Source organism: Acartia tonsa, chromosome 12 (assembly GCF_053477335.1).
Source record: "Acartia tonsa isolate MP-2025a chromosome 12, ASM5347733v1, whole genome shotgun sequence".
Classification (NCBI taxonomy): Eukaryota; Metazoa; Arthropoda; class Copepoda; order Calanoida; family Acartiidae; genus Acartia; species Acartia tonsa.
The window spans coordinates 28,515,986-28,539,755 of NC_137271.1; the positions used below are offsets into that span (position 1 = coordinate 28,515,986).

Consider the following 23,770-nt stretch of genomic DNA (forward strand, 5'->3'; position numbering starts at 1 on the left):
TATAAACCTTCCCGGGACTTATGAGAAGCTACCCTGTAAAGAAGAACCATAACGGTTCAGCGGTTAGTGAGATCCTTCGGTACAGATAAACAAACAAACATCATGCTACTTTATTATAAGGATATAGAAACGGTGTAATGGGATTTTATGACAGATCTTAGTTATAGAGTAGCTTTTTTAAAAATCTGACAATATATGCACATAAAATTAAGAAATATTTTATCAAAATCATATTATGCAATGCAATAATGATAATATACATAGTTTGTAAATATATTTCACTATAATAACGAAATTTAATTAACAATAAACAAGGACAATACAATAATGTCAACAAATAGCGCAGCAAGTATATGGGGTGAGAATTAAAGAGGATTGTTTTAAACAGTAAATCCCAAAAACTCAGGGAGGGAGGAGACTGTTAATTACACTGGTACCCAAAGTTTTAAAACGACGTTATCTTATTCATGTGATCTAAAACATTGTGTACTTTTTTAAAAATTTTATTATGTTGGTTCCAAACTAGTAGAATCCAAACTTTACGACCAATAATTGAAATCTACATAAAGAGTAAGATTGTTTTCATCCTTTGGGATGCATTTTAATAAATTTTCAATTGTCTGATCCCTACTTTTACATCTATATTGTAGAACGGACTTGTATATTTAAGTATAAAGAAGCTTTGCTACTAATAATCATATCATATCATAAAATCGTTCCATTCTCAAATAATTCTCTTTCCTCCTAAAAATATATTTTTCAAAGATTTTATTCATCTATCTATTATCGTGTTTCTATCTACATCTGTATGTAATTATCTGTCTATCTGTCCTTCTGTTTGTCTAATTGTCTGTCTATCAGTTTGTCAAAATGTCTGTCTATATGTCTGTCTATTAGTTTGTCAAAAAGTCTGTCTATATGTCTGTCTATATGTCTGTCTATATGTCTGTCTATTTGTCTGTCTATCTGTTTGTCTATATGTCCTTCTATCTGTCTGACTGTCTATGTGTCTGTTCCAGATGGTTAATTTTATTCCAATCAAAGTGAGTCTGAACCTAGAAATAGCTTTACTTTATCAATATGTCTATTTGTCTATATGTCTATCCATCTGTATGTCTGTCTCTCTATCTGTCCATCTGTTTGTCTGTCGAGTTTTCTGTCCATCTGTCTGTCTGACTCTCTATCTGTCCATTTGTCTGTCTGTCTCTCTATCTGTCCATCTGTCTGTCTGTCTCCCTATCTGTCCATCTGTCTGTCTGACATTACAGGACAATTTATGTTCCATCCAATGAAAGTGTGCTTGAACCTAGACCTAGCTTTAATTTTAATCCATAAGTCTGTCTGTCTCTATCTATCCATCTGTCTGTCTGTCACACTCTCTATCTATACATCTATCTGTCTGTCACACGATCTGGTTGTCTGTCAATACCTGACAATTCATGTTCCTTCCAGTCGAAGTGCGCCTGGCCCTGGAAGTAGCTGAACCAGTACAGCATGTTGAAGCAAAAGAAACTATACAAAATAAATACATGATTTAACTAATAATTATATATGAAGTGAAATTTTTTTAGGAAACCATAATTTTAACTTTGTGTTATTGATTCCTACTACTCCCCCCTACCATAATATATAAAGGGAAGGTCGAACCTATTATATACTTATTATCGTATTTGACCCATAATAATTCTATTAGACATTGAATTTAGTATTGTTAAAACTAGTTAATCTAATCTCTGTTTAATTGGGAATAGAAGCTTAAAAGTTTTACTTAATTTATAATCATTATGCATATTCAATATTATGTGGATGGAGTTTTTGTTTTTATGCATATATATCGGAAACGGAGGTAAATACACTTTAAATTCTATAAATAGCCCCAAACCTGTCCTAAAACTAGACTAAATATTCCTAAAAATTATGAAACACCAGAAGAAATATAAATGGACATACATACAAAATAAAAAAACACATTCTGCACATTAGAATTATTGGTTGAAAAGTTAAAACAATACTTGTTTGAAACCAACCAATCAAAATAAATCCCCAACAGTTTTTGATTTAATAAATAAGATAACAAGTTAATAAAGCTTTGGGAACCAACGTTATTTACAGTCCCTCCCCCCAAAGAAAATTACCTTAATGGGAAGAGATATCTGGCCACAATATCGATCCTGAAAAAATGTAAAATTTTTAATCTATCGCCTTATAATAAAGCTGCCGCAGTTTTTAATTTCGGTTATATATTTTACCTTTTATGCCTATCGAACACTTATTACCCAATATAACCTAACCAAACCTGACATAAAGTAAAATACAAACTAGCGAAGAATTATTTTTTTCTCTTCATTCACATTTCATTTCAAAATAAGGGGGTACTTTATACATGACTAAGATCTTTGAGGGAAACCGACCAGTAGCCCAAAATTATTTGCACTTGTCCCAAATGACCCAGTTCGTCCGAAATAAGCCTCTAGATAGAGTTCTGGTTAAATCACAAAATATATTGTCTTTAAACTCACAATGCTTTCCATGGATCTTAAGGGATAGGACAATTTACGTTGAATTTATGCTTAACCTCAATTATGGTAAATAAATTACGCTTTCTTTAGATTACAATTACCGGTGGAAAAGTTTAGACTATTTGATTTTACAACTAAATCAAGTCCCAAAAGTTTTTAAGCCAACGAATGACAGAACCAGGGACCAGCATCATTATCAGTCAAATATTCCCTACCTCTCTAAACTATTATATCAGGAATCAGGATAATACAATGGGCGATAAATCAGTATAAAACCCCAATGATGATAAACAAAAATATCCTAAAGTTTGGACACCACGTATTTGAAACCGTCCGATAAAAATTATGAAAAAGTACCCAACGTTTTGGAGCTAAGAAAGCGTGACTATAAAACTTTTGCTACCGGTTTACAGTCCAATGTCCCCTCCCTCCCTGAAGATGGTATAATATGGAAACTAAGCTCTCTTATATTTGTTCATCAATTATTCTAAATCTTTCCTAAAACTTTAAATTTACTTTACACTCCACTCTCCATGAATAGAGAGATAGCGGCTCTATAATAAGCAAGAATGACCACATTCATAAGTAGCGGAGCTCAAAAACTCATAATTAGCCACACGGACACAGTCAGTTATAGAGCAGATGTTTAGTCCTCCTAAAAAAGAGAAAAAGAGAAAGAAGAATTGAATATTTATAAAATATCTTGAAGGCTTCAAGTAAGTTGTATACTAAATACTCTTTGGAGGGTATCTTCACAAATAATATCTATATTCATAAATCTTAAATAGCAGCCGCGTAATGATTTCCCATAGCGGTACGAACAGACCGACGGACGAATGGGCATAGTGAATTATTGAGTAGCTTCACTATCTTCAATAGGGGATTATAAAGGATAAGGCAATAGACAATAAATTGTTATTCATCCCAAACGATAGTAAATACAAGGATGACAACATCCATAAAAGCGAATCTCTGAAATGGAAGGACAAACAAACTTTAACACTTGTCAGAACTGAATTAGCAGAATATTAATGCATCAGTACAAACAATATTTTAAGAAAATTTGTTGCAAAACTGCATAAATAGATGATACTGTTTAAGGACATACTTACATTTTTGGGACTTGTTTATAGAGATGCTTCGCTTATAACATTGTACCTTGTTGTAATAGGAATCAGTTTTTAAAAAATCAGAAGAATCGGATAATTTTAACATACAAAAATTTGTTGTCAAAAACTTTAAAAATCGACATGTTTAAAATGGACGTACGGACATTCTGGTATTGTTTATAGAGTTGCTACGCTTTCTAAATTGTACCTAACTACTATATGAATAATCATGCAAAGTTTGGAATCGATAGAACAATTCTAAGCTGTTTAAATTAACGAAAAGAGCTAACTCTCTGTGACGGACGGACGGACGGACGTACGGACGGACGGACCGACCCTAATAATAGAAAAGCTTCGCTTTTAAAAACTACCCCTTTTGTAGTTTTGCAAAATATTGGTTGCAAAGCTTTGACATTAATTGATTTCAACCAACTAATCAAAATCTGATAAAAATACCCAAAGAGCCAAAAATAAGATAACATGATTATGAAACTTTGATCAACATGCACTTTCCCAACGTGACCTTTATGAAGCTTAAAAATGAAGAAGTCTTTTGGTTAGCGAGAAATTTCAAGGATTCCAAAATTCTATAAAAGTAAATGGCATAAAATAATATTTAATAGATGTAGCAAAGTATTTTTGTTTATTTTCAATTTGTAAAAGCTAAAATGCAAATTTATAGCCATAGATAGATAATCTTTTTGTTTGTATAAAGAAAACCAAGCTCTAATATGTCCAGTTATGAAACTTCCTTATTTAAATATTTTTGAATGCCCTAAAAAAATTCAAAAATTTAAATCAAATTAAGAAGAACATACGGACAGACGGGTGATCAGACAAAATTAGTTATAGAACAGCTTTGCTACTAAAATTTGTACTTAAGCTAATAATGTTTTAGCAAAATTAGTTTGTCTTTGCTGTATATTGAAAAACTTATATATAATTATTTCCATATAAAGATTTATTTATACTAAGAAAAAAATCATTAAATCAATCAAGGCTCAAAAAAACCTTCGGACAAAGTAAGTTAAAGAGTAGACGTTTTATGAGTAAATTTTTAAGGACCGGACATACAGACGGCCGGGCAAAGTAAGTAAATTTTTATATTATTTACACAAGGAGAGAGGGAACATCGGACTGTAAATTACACTGGTACCCAAAGTTGGATTTTATTAAATTTTGATTGGCTGGTATCCAACAATTTTGTTCTACAGAAGAGGTAATCTTGTGTATCATATTTTAAGGGGATTCATAAATTTATCTCCCATTGCCTTATCCCTGAAATCCAAACAATGCAAATCTGGAATTATTGAATAATAATATTTAATATGCTATAAATAAGACACAGAAGTCAAAGTGCATTTATAATAAATTGAAAAGTATAGATGCATACACCGAGCAACTACCTTCTTTTTTCTTCAAGGACCTAAAAGATTGCATAATTTTTTTTTCTTAAGGCAACGCTAAAATGTATCAATTTCTTTAGTAATTTTGAAGTACATGCATTGAATATGCAGGGAAAAAGCAAATACCACAGTAATTTCACAATTTCAACCATATTAAATGTAGAGCTATTATACTCCCCCCCCCCCTTTATTCTTTAACTTTATTGTATTTATAAAACCAAAATAATACCAAATGCATAATGCAACACAACCTTTTATGACAATATCCATAACAAAGAAGCTCAACAAAGCAGACAATAATAAAGTACCAAAGAAAAGTGATTTTAACAAAAGTAGATGTTAATTTGTTATAATAACAGGTGAACTATATGGATTTACTTACATATAATATAAGACGTAATTTCATTATTTTTACTAAGAGCTCTAGGACAATTAATTCATTTGGTTATGAAAAAAATTATGTTTAAATCAAAGTCAGAGCTTTGTTACTCTTTCTAGAATCAACTAACTACCACAAAAATTATTCGATTCTAAAATACTTAAATCTACAATATCAGAGTTATAAGTTTTTTATGTGTTTTAGTTAGTAATTAATTATACAACAATTAATATATTCAACTAATCATATATTGTATTAAAAGCTTTCTATTATACAATGAAATAGTCCTAATAATTTAACCTAATAGTTAGATCATACAAATTCACAAGGTAATCAAGCTATGCTACTAATGTAATATACCATCCTTGTTGAATTTGCAAAATTTTGCTTAGAAATGAACTCGCCAATAGATATTTAGATATCCATGTTGGCACTTTCATATGAAAAGATCTTACTTATGTTTATATAAAAATAGAAAATATGGCGATTCTCCTTAAAGATCCTCGTGTAGCATTTTTGAAAAAGTTGAAAATAAGGGGAGGGGGGCGTTAGTTCTTCGTATGTTTGTTTATTACCGTAGGTTAGGTCAGGTTAGGTTATATTGGGTACAGGGGTCCCAAATAGGGTAGGTATAGAAAAACTATCTCCCTTTATTTTTAATTCATCAAAAAATATATCTTGATATGACAGTCTATAGTAGAATGTATATTGTATATTTACATATCATTGTCCTCTGATACGAAAATAATAATCACTTTAGTGATAATGAACCAACACCAATTTCTGCAGCTAATCTTAACTTTCCTTCGAAATATTTCTTGAAAAAATGTTCCAAGTTAAATAAGAGAGATAGTTCAGTTGCATTTCATAGAAATCAATTTCAAATCAAAGAATTATCATTTCGGCCAGGGAGGTAGGGAACTTTGGACTGTAAATTAGACTTGTACATACCATAAATTTATTTAATACGTTAAGTTTTTCGTTTACCCTCCCCCCCCCCCCCCCTTCATCAAAAACAAAAATACCTTGACACTGAATTTACTGTTACCCCTCGCTTTCTTGCCTCTTTCTCACGAGCTTTTCTAAATTCCTAAACATTTTTATAGTTAGATAAGCATGGGTTTACCTGTGACTGTAGATTAACACATAGCACATATGATCGTCGACGGGAATGTGATTGGTTCGAATCTCGGCATAACTTAAGATGTTCAAATGGTTCCTACTGCTGCCTAGGTGTTATAAAGTAAGCAAAGAATATACTTTTTATTTAATTTTTGTTTTAAAATTGAAATTAGATTATTGGTTATATTAAAGGCATAAATTTTAATATTGGCTTATTTTTTTGAATATCAAATCTACTAATTTTTTTTTACCAGGAATAAGATATAGCTAATCAGCGAAATAAATCTTTAAAATATTTGGGTGAAGAGCTATAAGTCATCAAATTACGTCTAAGCGAAACCCCCAAAATTTGAATTAAATAAGTTGTTACAACTGATTTTTACCGTAGAATGTAGATAAAATAATCAAATAGTTAACAAAAGACAAAAAAATACCTGATTTGAAATAATGCATTTCCAAAGTTGATTCCAATAGCTTGGCTTGGGTTCTGTTTGGGTTGATACTGGTCTGCTAGAACTATGCACACTAACTAAATACAGGTAAATTACAGGTTCTGTTTGGGTTGATACTGGTGTGCTAGAACTATGCACACTCACTAAATACAGGTAAATTACAGGTTCTGTTTGGGTGGATACTGGTGTGCTAGAACTATGCACACTAACTAAATACAGGTAAATCACAGGTTCTGTTTGGGTGGATACTGGTGTGCTAGAACTATGCACACTAACTAAATACAGGTAAATCACAGGTTCTGTTTGGGGGGGATACTGGTCTGCTAGAACTATGCACACTAACTAAATAGGTAAACTAAAGGTAAGCTTTGCTTCTACACTCATTTAAACAGAAATAAGTGGAACAAGTCCAGGGAGAGAGGGGACTTTAGACTGTATATTACACCGCTTCCTAAGTTTAAAAAAAATGTTCTAACATTCGTTGGCTTGAAACTTTGATTAAGATTTAATTTGGAAGTTAAAATTACAGTGTCTAAACTTTTCCAATAATAAATTTAATATACAGAATGGTTAATTTTGTTTGATGAAATTAGGGATGTAGATCAATTTACCTTCCATTTTCTTATTTAGGGATAAGATTATAGCTACAACTATAACATAATAAAAAATTCACACTTTTTGCTAGAATTTAAGCTTTATCATGAAGGTATTTATATCCAATAATACAGGTAGGATGATAGAAGCTAAATTTTATGGAGACTTCTTTTTTATTTAAGATACTAAAATCAGTTTTGTTTAGCTAAAATTAAATTTATACTGATTTAAATAAATCGTTATTAAATATTATTTTAAAGTCAAGGTGCATATAATTATGAAATAAACAAGAATGACGACATCAATAAAACAAAGATAACTAAAAGGTCGTATAATGAACATAAATTGTAGAGAGGCTCAAAAACCATATGTTTAATTGTCCATCTAGGGGCGATTCCTCTTGGAAGGGGGGAACGGTCCAGCGAATAGCGAGATCTTATGGCTAGCATCCTGTTACTTTTATAGAGGATACCTGAATCTCCACAGGCAGACAGAGAGGCGGGGGAAAATATTTTCTTTCCGTTACTACCAGTATGATTCACCTATATTATATAAGAATTTAAATGGACAACAACTCTCTATAATTCACTTTGTCCGTTTGTCCCTGTATCCTACATGATATTTTAATGCTTGGATACATATGGATATTGTCAACCTTGTTTCTGGAAAAATTTAAATTACATTTTAAATGCTGGTTATGGGGTTGGGGATTTGTTTTAGTATTACGAAAATTTTTCTCAAAAGTTTTAACTTTAATTTAATTTTTTTCTTATCTAAACCTGAACCAATATAAAGCTTCCTTTTATATAGTAGGCTAAAACAACTTCGGGTATAGTTGCTACGAAAGGGACTAAACCCAAAACTTCCTTAGTATATAAGATAGATGCAAGATCAAATAGCTATATGATATTTTCGAGATCATTAACAATTATGTTAAAACAGACATTCATTTATCGTATTACTATAAGATACAAAATTTCATTCATAAGTAAGTTCTAATTATTACAGAGACGAAGTTGCATCTATATCTCTTTGAAGTTTACTATGAATTTAAAACCAAGGATAGGACACATGAAGAAAATCCACATTTGTCCAAAAATGATCATTTTACAGACAACATGTAATGCTTTTTTCAAGCCCTTAAGTGAGTAATAAAATAGAAAATTTAATACAACTTTTAAAAAGAACTATAAAACTAAATTTGTGATTAAGCTATAAGACAGTTACTGTAAGCGTATTTGTGTGGATGTTTGTGCAAAAAACTTTTCTAAATTGCCCTATCCCCGTTTCTCTATAAATCTTGTACCAGTAATTATTTTGAAGAATTTATATTGAAATGTATGTACATTTTCAACTTTGATTCTATAGATACCAACTGTAACCAACAACTGAATGAATTTGGAAAAAAGTACTGTCAAAGTTTCGTGCTTTCAGCTGTTTTTGGGGGGTTGTCTTTGTAGCATGTATATTATATCAAAGTAACCGGATGTCTCTCTGTCTGTTATTGCCGAAGGATTTTGCTAACTGCAGAACCGACAGACAGCGAAGCTTTTTGTAGGTCCAAGGAAGGTTTGTAACTATTTTAAGGAGGGTACCACCAACCTCTCGATAGAAATTTCCCCTAAGAAACCCAGCTAGTTACATTTTTGAAAGTTATTCTTAACAAAAGGACAAGTATCTAAGAGATTTTATTTTAATTCGGAAGAAACAGAATACTATTTAGAAATATAAACAAAATGTTAATCTCTGTGAACGCACTTATAAACGAATACAGAGATGCAACGATGACCCAATTTTCTCAATTGATCTGTGCGTTTTTAAAATCGGTTTAGCATTAGGGTGTCGTTCCGTAGATTGATATGTAGGTAGATAGATAGAGACCAGGATGACAATATCCATAAGTAGCGAAGCCAATAATCTATAAATGGACATCCAAAAGAAAAAACTAAAGAGCAATGTCATAAAAAATAAGCATTAAACTTGATAAAATAAATTTTAAAACCATCAAAATCTATAATGGTCTTTTTAAGGGAAACATGAAAATCTAGGAATTTACCTAGCACCCCAACAAATAAACAAATCTCAATGAAACTTGATGGATACATGCAGAATGTTAATTTATTCAATCTCTAAAAATTTCAGTCATCTAACAGGAATAAGTAATGACAAAGATTCGAAAACTTGAGAATCTAGGAATCAATTTTGCAACCTAATTTATAGACAAAACTTAATGAAACTTGGTGGAAATATGTAGTATGTAAACTTATTTAATCATTAAAAATATTTCAACTTGAAGAGGAGTCGAAAAAATTACATTTCCCTAATAGCGTTATGGACTGTCTTACGGACGGTTGGACAGACAAGGTGAATTATAGAGTAGCTTCGCTACTAAAAATAGATATAAAACTCCTTTGTACCTGATTTCCATGTATATGACAGGATGGACTACGAAACTGGATCTCAAAATCAGAATCAAAACTATTCTAAAACAAAATATTTATCCTATTATAAAAGTAAAAGAGTGTCTTCCTGTATGTTAATACTAGCGGCTACGCCCCTAGAGGCCTCTAGTGGCACTTTAAATGTTTTTGTTTGTTAAAGTTAATTTTTATGACGATACCTCTTTATTTGACGTTGAAGTCTCCCCTAATTTTTTTAAAATTTCGATTTTTTTAAAATTTCTCTTGGTAGGGTGGTGGTACCCTCCCCCAAAATAGTTATAAACCTTCCCGGGACTTATGAGAAGCTACCCTGTTAAGGAGAACCCGATCGGTTCAGCGGTTAGCGAGATCCTTCGGTACACACAGACAGACACACAGACAGACAGACACACAGACATCCTGTTACTTTAGTATAAGGATGTCTTTACCAAAGTATCGCGCTAACAGCTGAACCGATATGGTACTTCTTTAAAGTGAAGCTTCTAAAGCTAAATAGACCCACTGAACTGATTAATCTATTTTCCATAGGTTCTCCGATGGTTTCAGTCTGGTAAAAAACAAGATGCCAAACGCCATAATGCATAAAAAAAGTAAAAAATTATCATTCCAATATTTGAAATCGGTCAATAATTAAGCAAGTTGAAGTTATTTTTTACATATCTATAATACAAAGTAGCTTGATGTCTGTTCGTCTGAAGCTTAAGATCTCAGTAACCGCTGAACCGATTGGGCTCTACTCTTCAGGGAATATACCTACTGGTGCTGTGATGGTTTTAAGCTATTTTCCTGGGGGTTGGACACCCCAAACCCACCCCAAAAACTAAAAAAAACTCCCCCCAAAAAAATTATTTACAAATTTTAATTTTTGTGTATGCAAACAACCTGGGTTTAATTTTTACGATTTGAAATTTTTGTGTATATGGCATACAACCTAGGTTTGATTTTTACGAATTGAAATTTTTGTGCATACAGCGCACAACCTGGGTTTAATTTTACCACAGAGTAATTAAACAAAGAATAACTTTTTGAATATTTCTATTTAGGAGGGTTGACTTCCCATTATTTCATAGGGCGAAGCCCCTAGAGACTAGGGGCGAAGCCGCTAGTATATAAATATATAGTAACTGCACTACTAAAAGTATTAAAATAATAACAACCATCTTTATTACAAAATTAATAAGATACTTGTAAAATGGCAAAAATTAAAAACATTAAAAATTAAACTGCTGCGTTATTACACATCATTTAAACATTAAACAAGGAATGGTATGTATAGTGTAGCGAATAAATAGGGGCGTTTTTTTCGCATAATTCCATAAAGTTGGATGCAAGCTTCCAATCAAATACGCTTATGAGGTCAAACTGTTCTCTTATTATTCGTTTAATCATAGTATGCGTTTGGTCATAATCAGGAACCCAACTTAATAATGCCCATTTTATATATTTTGGTCAATTTTGAAAGCAGAAAAACAAGCTTACAATACTATTGCAGTTTGGTAAACTATTATGCTGTTAATATATTGTAAATCTAGCTTTTCTTTGTGTCGGTATATTGTTCTGAAACTAAAGACAGCTGTTTAAAGGCATGTAGTTATAATGTCACTAGATCGAAATTACTCCTAAAATCCCCCCCCCCCCCCCCACAAAAAAAGATTTAAAAAATTCCCTTCCCCACAATTTTTTAAAATTATAAATAAAATTTGGAGCTTACATTCAACCTCACCCACCACCCCCCCCCCCCCCATTCCAAGATGGTTATAAAGTAGCTACTAAACAATAAAACTTACCATTTGAGGCATCCCATAAATTTTGTTAACAGCATCCAAAGTAGTGGTGGTCGATTGTGGTTGAATGAAAGCAATTTCCTAAATTAAAAGACTTTTGGAATCTTTAAATCCTGTCAATTCATGATTAATTGTTTACAAAATTTATTTCTCTGAAAGATAAAAATTTAATTTCACCGCAGTTACTACGTATAAAGAAAACGGTACCTTATAAAATTTATTAGGGAAAAAGGGAATTGGTTTTCAGTGACAAGTTATAAATATTTATCCTTATAAAAAGTTTTATTCTGCTGCTATATTGGATTCATGAATAGATTTTTACAGAAGGAGGAATATCTTGGCATAAACAGGTACAATACATTAATTTTTAAGGTTTTGCAATCAAAAGACTGGTTGTCTAGGATAGTTTAAATGTTAATTGGCTTGGTATCTAAACAATAGAGTAAAACAATAGAGGGGGAAGGGGTTAAATAACTATATGTCCCTGTAATGGGAATATTAAAACAGCCACTCGCAACAAAAGGGCATAAAGAAATTCCCTAGCAGATGGAAAAGGTCCCCCACATGGGGATCCAGTTAAATATCTGGTTAAACATCTATGTTTATAGGTTTATAATCTGCGCTACCTCAGACTGAATATCATCAATGATTTCGTCTTCCTCCTCTTCTTGACTGAAAAAGAACATTTCTCCGCTACCAACCTAAACAGATAATGTTCGTTCTTGTTCAAAGCAAAGTTTTTCTACAGTTCGGGTCAGTCCATTCCGTAAGTCAGTAACGGATTGATCCTATGGTTAATTTAGACATGTCAGAAGAAATTCTGTATGTGCATTTTATTCATGTTTTGGTTGGTTTTTAAAAAGAATTTGATAAAATATTTGCATATGATCTACTCATTCCTTTCATTTGATTTTTTAAATAATGATTCCTAAAGCACAAGGTACAATGTTATAGGCAAAACATCTTTATAAACAAGTCCTAAAATTGTAGGCATGTTCTCAAACAGCATTACCATATTTCAGCTGTTTTCTTATGGACAGTCCTTTTTGTTATTTTACCTTAAAGTAATCTTATATTATGTGTAAAATTCTATAAGATGAATGCAGATAAATAATTTATGCAACTTTATTGACAATACAACAATAAACCAACAATTTTAAATTGTCTAATCATTCCCAAATAAACAATAAAAAGTTTTAGTAGAAAAGTAGCTACTCTATAGCTGGCATTAAACGTTATTATGTCTCGTTTACTCGTTAAAAGAAGCTTCTGTAAAAAAAATCTTGGATACTGTCCTTACTTTCTGTACAATGTTTTCAACTTAGCATTTTATCGTATTTTATGTCTAATTTTGCTAAACATGGCAAAGGGTTACATATTTTGTAGGAATACTTGATAAGTTTTTACATTGTTACTGCACCAAGTATAAAACAATATTGCCAATATCTATCAAGGTGAATTGTTGAGCATTGAAACCCCCTCCACCTTATATTGAGAATTATTGAAAATATCGGGTTGGGGATGTTGTTTTGTTTTTTTGTTTTCTACTATAGGCCTTAGGTAAGGTTCATTTAGATTTTTTTGGGTATAATATAGCCCCATAGGATTGGGCACCACAGTTTAGGCATTGGTAAACCCCCCTCCTTTTTGGTTTGAATCTATTTTTTATAAAGGGGGGATGGAGATGTCAACATCTCACTTTGTGGGAAAGCACCACAATACACAAAGAATATATCAAGATTAACTTCTAAAGCTGGGCCTAAATTGTTTTATTTTCAACTATTTAGATCTAATTGGAGATATATGCAATAAAATCATTTATTAAAGTTTTAAAAAATAGGTAAACATGTTTTAATTCTTTAGTATTTTTATACTAGCTATTTACTCTGTATTCAATGGGGGAAGTTTATGTTGATGGGGACAGAAAATAGCCTTAAACCATAACGTATCGATTCAGTAATTGGAAAGACAGACAAAAAACTTAATACTTTGAATCATAGTAGAAAGTTTAGCCATACAGTAGCCAAAACTATTTGTAGCTTACCTTTGTAAAATAGTGTACCCTTGCAAACTCAAGTAGTGTAGCCATACAGTAGCCAAAACTATTTATAGTTTATCTTTGTAAAATAGTGCACCCCTGCAAACTCTAGTAGTGTAGCCATACAGTAGCCAAAACTATTTATAGTTTACCTTTGTAAAATAGTGTTTCCCTGCAAACTGAAGTAGTATAGCCATGCAGTAGCCAAAACTATTTATAGTTTACCTTTATAAAATAGTGTACCCCTGCAAACTCAAGTAGTGTAGCCATACAGTAGCCAAAACTATTTGTAGCTTACCTTTGTAAAATAGTGTACCCCTGCAAACTCAAGTAGTGTAGCCATACAGTAGCCAAAACTATTAATAGTTTACCTTTGTAAAATAGTGTACCCCTGCAAACTCAAGTAGTGTAGCCATACAGTAGCCAAAACTACAAATGATAAACCAGTCCAATGCGGTAGCATAGTGTACCTATATCAAAATATCTTGTATTTATGATTTTATTCTGTTTTTGTGTACATTTTACATATTAGACTTTCTTTAGAATCAAAATAAAACTATAACTCTAAATGTCCGTTTTTTTCTTCACATTAACTACTATTATCCTCTGCTGCTATTGGAAATAGATGTGTAAAATGCCTCAAAAATATATGTATATACTAGCGGCTATGCCCCTACAGCTCCTAGGGGTACTTGAGGAGGGGGGAGTTGAATTCCATAACACATTTTTTTTTTTTTTTAGATTAAAAAAGAAAAATGACAATAATTTTTTTCTAGGGGCGATTATTCTTGGGAAGGTGGTTGTACCCTTCCCCAATATAGTTATAATCCTTCCCAGGACCTATAGAAGCTACCCTGTAAAGAAGAACCCGATTGGTTCAGCGGGTAGCGATACAGACAAACAAACATCCTATTACTTTAATTTAAGGACGACCAAAATAATAGACTACTACTTTACTCACTTCGTCAGTTTTTCAGTTTTGACTTTTGATATTTAAATAAAATGTCATTGACAATGAGATTCTCTACTTTTAGATGTTGTCATTTTGTTTAATTATCAGATCAGTGCTACAATTGCATTTGTATTCCAAAAAAAATAATACAATGGCGAAAACAAAAGAATCAAGTTTTCGTACCATTTCTCATTGGTGTATAAAAAATAAATGATTTTTTGTGTTGTTTTTCGTTAAACAATTTACAGTTTCCGCATACAAGTTTTCTTTATGGTTTGAGTCCAAGCCATACTTTCATGTTTTATTCAGTAAGTTAATTATTTAATTTAGTTACATTCATTTCTTAGAACATAGATAGATTATGAACAAACACTGAACAGGGAGAGAGTGGGCCATTGCATTGTAAATTTTGCTGGTGTCCAAAGATTTATAAACACTAGTGTTGGGCTCGATATAATTATCTCGCTGTTGGATAGGTTTATTCAATGTTTTATTTACTTTTTTTTGGTTATCTGAATTCTGACAATTAAACCTATTCTTCCATTATCTTCTCCCTGATGATTTCTTTCTTTAAACTATTTAAGGATCTTAATATTTTTTTTCTTCAAATTATTGTCCTGAAAGGGTTAAAATGTTTAGTTAACTGTTAAATTTTAGTTCAATATCGGACCACATTACGCATGTATCGCTAGTATCAAATTATTTTTAAAACTAAGTTTTCTTTTATTTACTATATCATAAATTTAAATTTTCTGTTTTATGGATAGAAATTTAATACTTCAATATAATTCAAATAGCAACGTGAAATAAAAAAATGAATTTATTCTTTATACAGTACAATAATAGGTCTTATCGTTCTGGTCAATGAGAGTAAATTACGGATTATTGAAGCACTATGAGTTTTAAACATTTATCGCTTGAAAACTTGAGCTCATATATAGACATTTATTTCCTATATAGAACTGTAATGGATCTTGATGCAATAAAGCAGGCTATTTTGTAAACGTTAAAAATTGGAAGATTTCATTAAACAAAAGTTCCCGCAAATATAAGTATTAAATAAACCATCTCTCATTTGTTGGATTCATTTGTCTCTCTCCCCACATAACGATTTTTGACAACCATGTTAAACCAAAATCAAGGGGTGTGTAAGCTTTAGGTGGGTGTAATACAGACCACAAGAGAGGTGTTAGATTATTGTTAGAGTTGGATACCCCTACCCCCCCCCCTCCCCTTCATAATCAAGATACTGAGCTGTCAAACAAACGTCTTTTGATTAATAAATTTACAAATCCCCTGGCTTTTTTAGGGGTGTGTAGTGATTAAAATCCCATAATTTTCCTAGGACTTCTGCATGCCTCTGATATTATTACCTTAAAATGTTTTGTTTTACCTTTGGTAGATCAGTTCTGCTATCCAATGCAATAGTTGACATGGTTAGAACAGCAGTTACACCTTAAAATACATCATATATAAGTATCAAATAATATTTTTATAAGGGTTGGGACGGATATCCGGCTATTTTCAATATCCAATCTAAATCCTATTTAAGTTAATAACAGATTGGGTTCTCCTTATTAGAGACTCTTTACATGGCAGGATGGGTTTTAAAGCTATTTTATTATAAAATCAAAGTCTATGGATGGTTTAATGCTATTTATTATTCCCTTTTCTCATACTTCAATTACATATCTCCTGGAAAATTCACTAGTAAAAAAAAAAACAGCTATAGAGAAGTGTAACCATCCCTTTATAAATCTAAAAATAAAAGACAACTGTAATTTTTTATTTGAACGAAAGAATGATTATTATACCATCTAAAATTATCCCAAAACCAGCCTATGGTCTAAGAAGATTTACACAAATGCCTTGTGTAGCTGTTAAGGGGATCTTAAGGGACAAAGAGATAGGTTATCAAACGTTACAAACTTAAGAATGTTTTCGACCCCTGGACTTTCATCTATAACAAGTGACTTTTCCTTTGCTTCAAGGTACTTTTCTATACATGGAGGTACTTTTCATGAGTGGAGGGTTGTGAAACCCCCAAGAAAATGGCCTAAAATTTATTTAGCGGTGTTTGAGATCTAAAGTGACAAACTAACGGACTGACAAAAAGACATCTTTGTATTACAGATATCCAGTTATTGTTGTTTATTGTATGGTATTATAGACAACTTTCCGCATATAGTAATTCCAGTTTTGTTAGCTCTGAGGGGCTTAAGGCCCGGACGCTTTTAATTCTTTTGTTATTCGAAAAATTTAATTGATACGAAACATGAATTATCAGTAGGGCTCAGAACCGTTTTTAATCCAGCGGATTTTAATCGGTTTCGAAGTCATATTGGAAAAAGAAGTTACTTACCCAATGCTACCCTATCCGAGGTAGCTTCCCTATTGATCCAGAAACCAACCCAACTAAGAACAACAATCAGTGTACAAGGTACATACACCTAGAAAATTAATTAACTAAAACATTTGCTTAAAACTTTTGCTTAATTATGTTTCTTTTTATTTTATCTGAAAATCTACCTTACAATTCTACAATTGTGTTGACCTGTTGGTTAAAATACATACAATTACTTTTTACAAAAATATCGGTTCAAAATTGGGGAAAAATACATTTTTAATGTCTAACCGCTACTGGGGGCCCTAACCCTGTAGGACTATTCTGTACTCAATATAACCCAACCTTACCTTAAAATGGCAGGTTCTTTGTCAAATTAGTCCTTTTCTCCATTAGGATATAACTCTAGGTCTTTTGATAATTAGATCTTATTTTTTATTTGTCAATTATTGAAAAATATCGAATTTAAAATGTATCAACCTGAATAAGAAAATATCCAGTATGCCTTTGTAGCAAAAACACAACTTGTAATACAGAGTACGATCCTTAAATATAATTAAGATTTAGAACTTGTAATACAGAGTACGATCCTAAAATATAATTAAGATTTCGAACTTGTAATACAGAGTACGATCCTAAAATATAATTAAGATTTAGAACTTGTAATACAGAGTACGATCCTAAAATATAATTAAGATTTAGAACTTGTAATACAGAGTACGATCCTAAAATATAATTAAGATTTAGAACTTGTAATACAGAGTACGATCCTTAAATATAATTAAGATTTAGAACTTGTAATACAGAGTACGATCCTAAAATATAATTAAGATTTAGAACTTGTAATACAGAGTACGATCCTAAAATATAATTAAGATTTAGAACTTGTAATACAGAGTACAATCCTAAAATTATAATTAAGATTTAGAACTTGTATTACAGAGTACGAAACTAAAATATAATTAAGATTTAGAACTTGTAATACAGAGTACGATCCTAAAATATAATTAAGATTTAGAACTTGTAATACAGAGTACGATCCTAAAATATAATTAAGATTTAGAACTTGTTATACAGAGTACGATCCTAAAATATAATTAAGATTTAGAACTTGTAATACAGAGTACGATCCTAAAATATAATTAAGATTTAGAACTTGTAATACAGAGTACGATCCTAAAATATAATTAAGATTTAGAACTTGTAATACAGAGTACGACCCTAAATATAATTAAGATTTAGAACTTGTAATACAGAGTACGATCCTAAAATATAATTAAGATTTAGAACTTGTAATACAGAGTACGATCCTAAAATATAATTAAGATTTAGAACTTGTAATACAGAGTACGACCCTAAATATAATTAAGATTTAGAACTTGTAATACAGAGTACGATCCTAAAATATAATTAAGATTTAGAACTTGTAATACAGAGTACGATCCTAAAATATAATTAAGATTTAGAACTTGTAATACAGAGTACGATCCTAAAATATAATTAAGATTTAGAATTTGTAATACAGAGTACGATCCTAAAATATAATTAAGATCTAGAATGTTTAGAATTGTTATATAATTTTCATCCTTATATAAAAGTAAAAGGGTGTGTATGTGTTTGTTGTGAAGGATCTCGCTGAACGAATATTAAAGTCATAATACCTTGACGATATAATTAATTAATTACTTTTCACAAATTTTATATTTTTTGTTGAAAATACTTATCCCTAGCCCTGTTTTAACCGTGAGATATATCTTAAATAAAAAGTTGCTTAAAGTGCACATAATATCTGAAATTTTCTGTGTGCTAAACAGCAGGGAGGGAGGGAACATTGGATAATAATTATTGTGGTAACCACAGTTTTGTAACGTCGTTTTACTTTTATTGAATCTTTTTTCGGTGGTAAAAACTAGAAGTTTACAAACTTTTTAAACCAATAATTTTAATCTACAAAAGGTGTAATTTTCTCTATCAAAATTGGGAGTATAACTTTTTTTCTTTAATGTCTTATCTCTACAAATCCCGGGCTAAAGATACAGAAGCTTAAAGTCTTTTTAAATAGATTGCTAAATTTTCGAAAATAGGGTTAAAGTCTTGGTGTACCATATAACTTTAGGGTAAGGGGGTTGGAGAGGACCATAAAACCTTGATGAGAACAAGTAAATCTTTTCTTTATCCCTAAGCCGTATATAAGAGGAAGGGAGGGGGGGGGGGGGGTTGATATAGATCCCCTCTAAGGATTTTGCCTCTCATTTAAGTTTTCAAATATACAACTTTTATGGGACGGGGGTGAGGGAGGATCCAACCATCCTGGCGTCCTCAGGAGCCATCCAAATTCAAGGTAATTTCAGATACATTTTTGAAGATGCCAAAATATACTTCATCGCAAACTTTATGCCCCAAGCACTAAGAAACAATGATCGATAAAATGTTCAAAAAACAAATTGAGATTGACTTTAGTAACCTTATATGTACCTCATTAACCTAATACGGGCGAGACTGCTTTCCATGACACTTTGGCGTCAGGTTCAACAACTAAGGATAACTTTTAAGTCCGAACAACCGGGGAATTGTGTTAAGTGACACCCAACTCTTTGATTGCGCACTACCTTTGTCTGGAAGTCCTAACTGTGAATGGTAATGAGTTGTGCCCCCTTCTCTAACTATTATTGTAACACGTCTGAATTAGCAACATAAGCAACCATTTTTCTTTAGTTATGACGCCGTTCAGGGTCGAAATTTAAACCCATCACCTCCCCGACGACGAGCGGGATAAGCCACAGTCGAAGGGGGGGGGGGGGGGGGTTAGCCATCTATATAATTCTATTGGATGAAAGTAAGTTGGATATATCTGCATCAAACAGTTAAGACTTGCTTCACATTTTTACTCAAAAAAATGAGGATATTAACATTTTACGCAAAATGGCTACTTCTGCAAGTATAGCACCATTACTCTTATTTTTGTTATTTTTCATAGAACATAGTTTTTAGTTTCCAAATGACCAAATGAAGGGGGGGGGGGAGTGCCTTCCCTTGCTTCTAGAGGTTTTGGTCTCAAGGAGTCAATGATTCAGCATAAAACAGGGAGAAAGGGGATATTGGCACCCAAATTACTTTATCTTACTTGCTGGCTTAAAAACTTTGGTTTTTATATTTACTTTTTGTTGATTACAAATCAGTAGTGTTGAAATTTTGTAACCAATAATCATAATCTAAAAATAGGGGTAATTTGCTTATTATCATTGTGTATATATAACAATTTGTTGTTCATTGTCTTATCCCTTAAGATCCCTGCCATTGAATAACTAAAAAGTAGTAAACGGCTTTTCTGAAAAGCAGGACTCCTTCTAGTTTTTTTGCTCTACATATACATATCATTTTGGGTAGAGGTGGGGTTGAATTTTACATCAAAACTGATGAAAAAACTTGATAGGGACCTATATGAAGATACCATAAAAAAAAACACGAATATGTATAGGTCCAGTGGTTGGTAAGCAAGATATTTTATTACAGACATTCTTTTTCTTATTAATTTTGGATCACATAATCCCTCAAGGTTTCAGCTAGGTTCTTAAGACAAATAGTATTAAAATGTGTTTTTTTTACAATTATCCCTCTTGAATCTTATCCCTATACATAATTCAGAGTAAATTCAACATCTCAGCAAGGAGACTCCTTTGACGATTTATCACAAAGAAATAAATCTAAATCTTGTAGGATCTCTTGAAATGATAGAATATTTGCGTCAAAGTGTCGTGTTGAATTATTTCCAGATGGATTAAAAGCAATTCCTAACTCACTTTATATTAATACAGCACTCTATCAAGGATGGCAATATCAATTAAAAGCAGAGCCAGAAAAATCAATCGGCAAATAATTAACACTTGTTAAGGAACCTGCGAACTCTTTGGTTTTTAAATTGAACCGTTTGTTGCAAAAATTATCATCTTCAAGTGTTCAAATCATTGGACGTTAAATAGACATACAAAAAAAAACAAATATGTAGAATGTACAGACAAGGAAAATTATATTTATATGAAGAACATTTTCAATATGTAACATAAGAACTTATATACCATAAGGGAAATATCTCTATGTGACTAAGGAGATGAGAGAGAGAAGGGAGAATAAAGATTTGAGGAAAATAATGCGAAGATGATTAATTAAAAGGGAAAAGTTTTTAAGAGTTGCATCAAAAACCAACAAAGTATAGTTATAGAGTAGCGGAGCTAAAAGAAATATCAGCCTTGAGTTATATTATTATCACTAAAATATTCTACAAAAACATATTTTTTTTAAATTGCACCAAGTTGCTTTTAGTTTGAATATTTTGTATTTACCTAGTCAATTACCTCGATAGCTGGAAATTCATATTCGTGATCATCTAGAGAAGCCAGTGTTATAGGATATGATACTATAACACCCACATATATTAGGTTAAGTAACATCAAACAGACAACCAACGCTTGTATGGAAGCCATAACTGTGCATGATAATTGGTTCTGCCTGTTAAAGGACCAAGACATTCCCTCCACTCTCATTATTACTATAACGGGTAAGACATTGCAGCAGTAGGTAACAATTTAATGTTTCTCGTATGACCCGGTTTGTACCAGAATCGAACCTTACACCTCCCCAAAATCAAGCCAGCACGCTATTAATTTTGCTAACGCCGTGGGTAATATTTTATATTTAATGCAATTTGGCTTGAATGTAGCATTTAATAGTCATTTATACAAATATAGATTTTTCAAATGAAAAGCTAATTTTATCTTTGTGTTTAAAGGCATGTCATCTAAAAGCAAGAAAAAACGTCTTATTTAAATAGCTATAGCCTATAGTAACAAAAATTTCAAAAGTAAGATGAAAAACGGACAAAATAAGTAAAATTTCAATATGTGGACTAACACAAGGACAAAATTTTTAGAGGTCATTGTGTTAGAGGCAATAATATAAATAATCAATAGGTGTAATAAAAGGAATTAGCCATTATAGTTGTAAAAAGTATGAGTTGAAATACTGAATTTGTCTTATTATAATTTAATTCAAATGAATTGACAAAATAATAGAATTATCATAAAAGCCAGAGTTCATTAAATTTTATTTTACTTTTTAAAAATCATTTTTGCTGTAGATTTTTCCACTATGGCAAATATGACATAAACTTTTTTTTTCTAGAGCATAATTTAAGAACTGTGCATATTACCACAAATGTAAGAAGAAATGTAAGAAGGATAAATGCAGGTATAAGGTATAACCAACAAGTAAAATAAATATAAAATAATATTGGGGGGCCGGGGGGGGGGGGGGGCAAATGAAGAGGTCGTCAATTTTACGATGTGTTGCCCCCCAACGACAGCTGAAAACCACGTATAGGTTTCGTGATTTTTTTCGAATTAATTTCGTTCTTGGTATAAGCTGGGATAAATAGCTTCCCTTAGCTGTTGACGTTTCAGTATCATGTAATTCCATTATTTGGAGTAGTAAGGGATTTATGATACAGCTTTTCATAGGTCCAGGGATGGTTTTAGGCTATTTCTTTTTCTGTTTTCCATTATTCTACCTTCGAATACAGTGCCTCTTGATAAAAGGAGCGCAGCTGCTAGTTTGAAAGTTAAAATACGGATAGCTCTCAGAGATCTAAAGGGATAAGAAAATGGCTGATATATTTATGTACATCCTAAATGATGACACACAATTTTAGGTATACCTTCTGTAGATTAAAATTAGTGGTTGAAATGCTTAAACACTCAACTTTATGAATCAAAGATTCAAAATTCACGTCAAGTTTCAAAAGTTGTTAAGCTAACGAATAATAAGACGTTATTATAAAACTTTGGGGACTAGTGTAAAAAAAAGCTCAATGTCCCCTCTCTTTAACTGGATAGCTCTAGAGAAACTCTAATATGAATATTGAGTAGACAGAAAGATAAAATACTGATAGCTTTAGAGAAACTCTAATATGAATATTGAGTAGACAGAAAGTTTTAATCCTAAATTTGTAAATTGGACCCCCAGAGACTTTACGGGAAACTTATACCGTCAGGTTAAGTGATTTTCAGTCACAGGAATATGCTTTCCAGCATGGCGCCGATTAGTTTCCGCTGGATTAAAACTGGTTCTGTGCTTTGCTGAAAGTTTTATTGATAATATACCATAAATACTAAAATAAAATTTATCTTTTTTTATTTTCAGTGGAGATGCGATAAATATACTACTCCAGTTTCAGCCATTCTGAATTATCATGCATAGTATAATAATATTGATAATTTTTCATAAATGACAATATAAAAATCATAAAATTAATCTTATCTTTTTAAAATTTTACTATTAGAGGAAAGCTCTCTGTAATAAAAAGTGATAAATAACTACTCCAGTATGGCTCCGAATCCGATTAATTTCCGATGGATTAAATCCAGTTCTGTTCCATACCGAGAACTCATGTATTTAATCACATAGAAAAACTTTCCATTTTTTACCATCAAAACTTCTTTTCTATTTTTTTAGTTTAATTTGTGACAAGAAGAAACATATCTTTTTTTTTATCTTTTAAATTCTTTTCCATAAAATCTTGATTTCTATCCAAGTTTGTATTTCACTTATAATGATCATTTACAAAATCAAATAATA

General features: G+C 31.5%; 1 protein-coding gene across 1 annotated transcript in view; it reads right to left on the minus strand.

Moving 5' to 3' along the window:
• Positions 1-202: 202 nt before the first annotated feature.
• The window catches only part of LOC145334101 (gamma-aminobutyric acid receptor subunit alpha-6-like), a 50,367-nt gene continuing 26,799 nt past the window's right edge, over positions 203-23,770 (minus strand). The window contains exons 14-26 of the mRNA XM_080179388.1: positions 17,621-17,685; positions 17,159-17,246; positions 16,190-16,251; positions 14,216-14,314; positions 12,433-12,507; positions 11,810-11,887; positions 9,999-10,064; positions 8,054-8,123; positions 6,970-7,064; positions 6,439-6,503; positions 2,136-2,171; positions 1,430-1,512; positions 203-744 (exon numbers count right to left, since the gene is read on the minus strand). Coding sequence (XP_080035514.1) covers positions 725-744; positions 1,430-1,512; positions 2,136-2,171; positions 6,439-6,503; positions 6,970-7,064; positions 8,054-8,123; positions 9,999-10,064; positions 11,810-11,887; positions 12,433-12,507; positions 14,216-14,314; positions 16,190-16,251; positions 17,159-17,246; positions 17,621-17,685 — 902 coding nt within the window. The 3' untranslated portion in view covers positions 203-724. The remainder of the gene's footprint in view (positions 745-1,429; positions 1,513-2,135; positions 2,172-6,438; positions 6,504-6,969; positions 7,065-8,053; positions 8,124-9,998; positions 10,065-11,809; positions 11,888-12,432; positions 12,508-14,215; positions 14,315-16,189; positions 16,252-17,158; positions 17,247-17,620; positions 17,686-23,770) is intronic.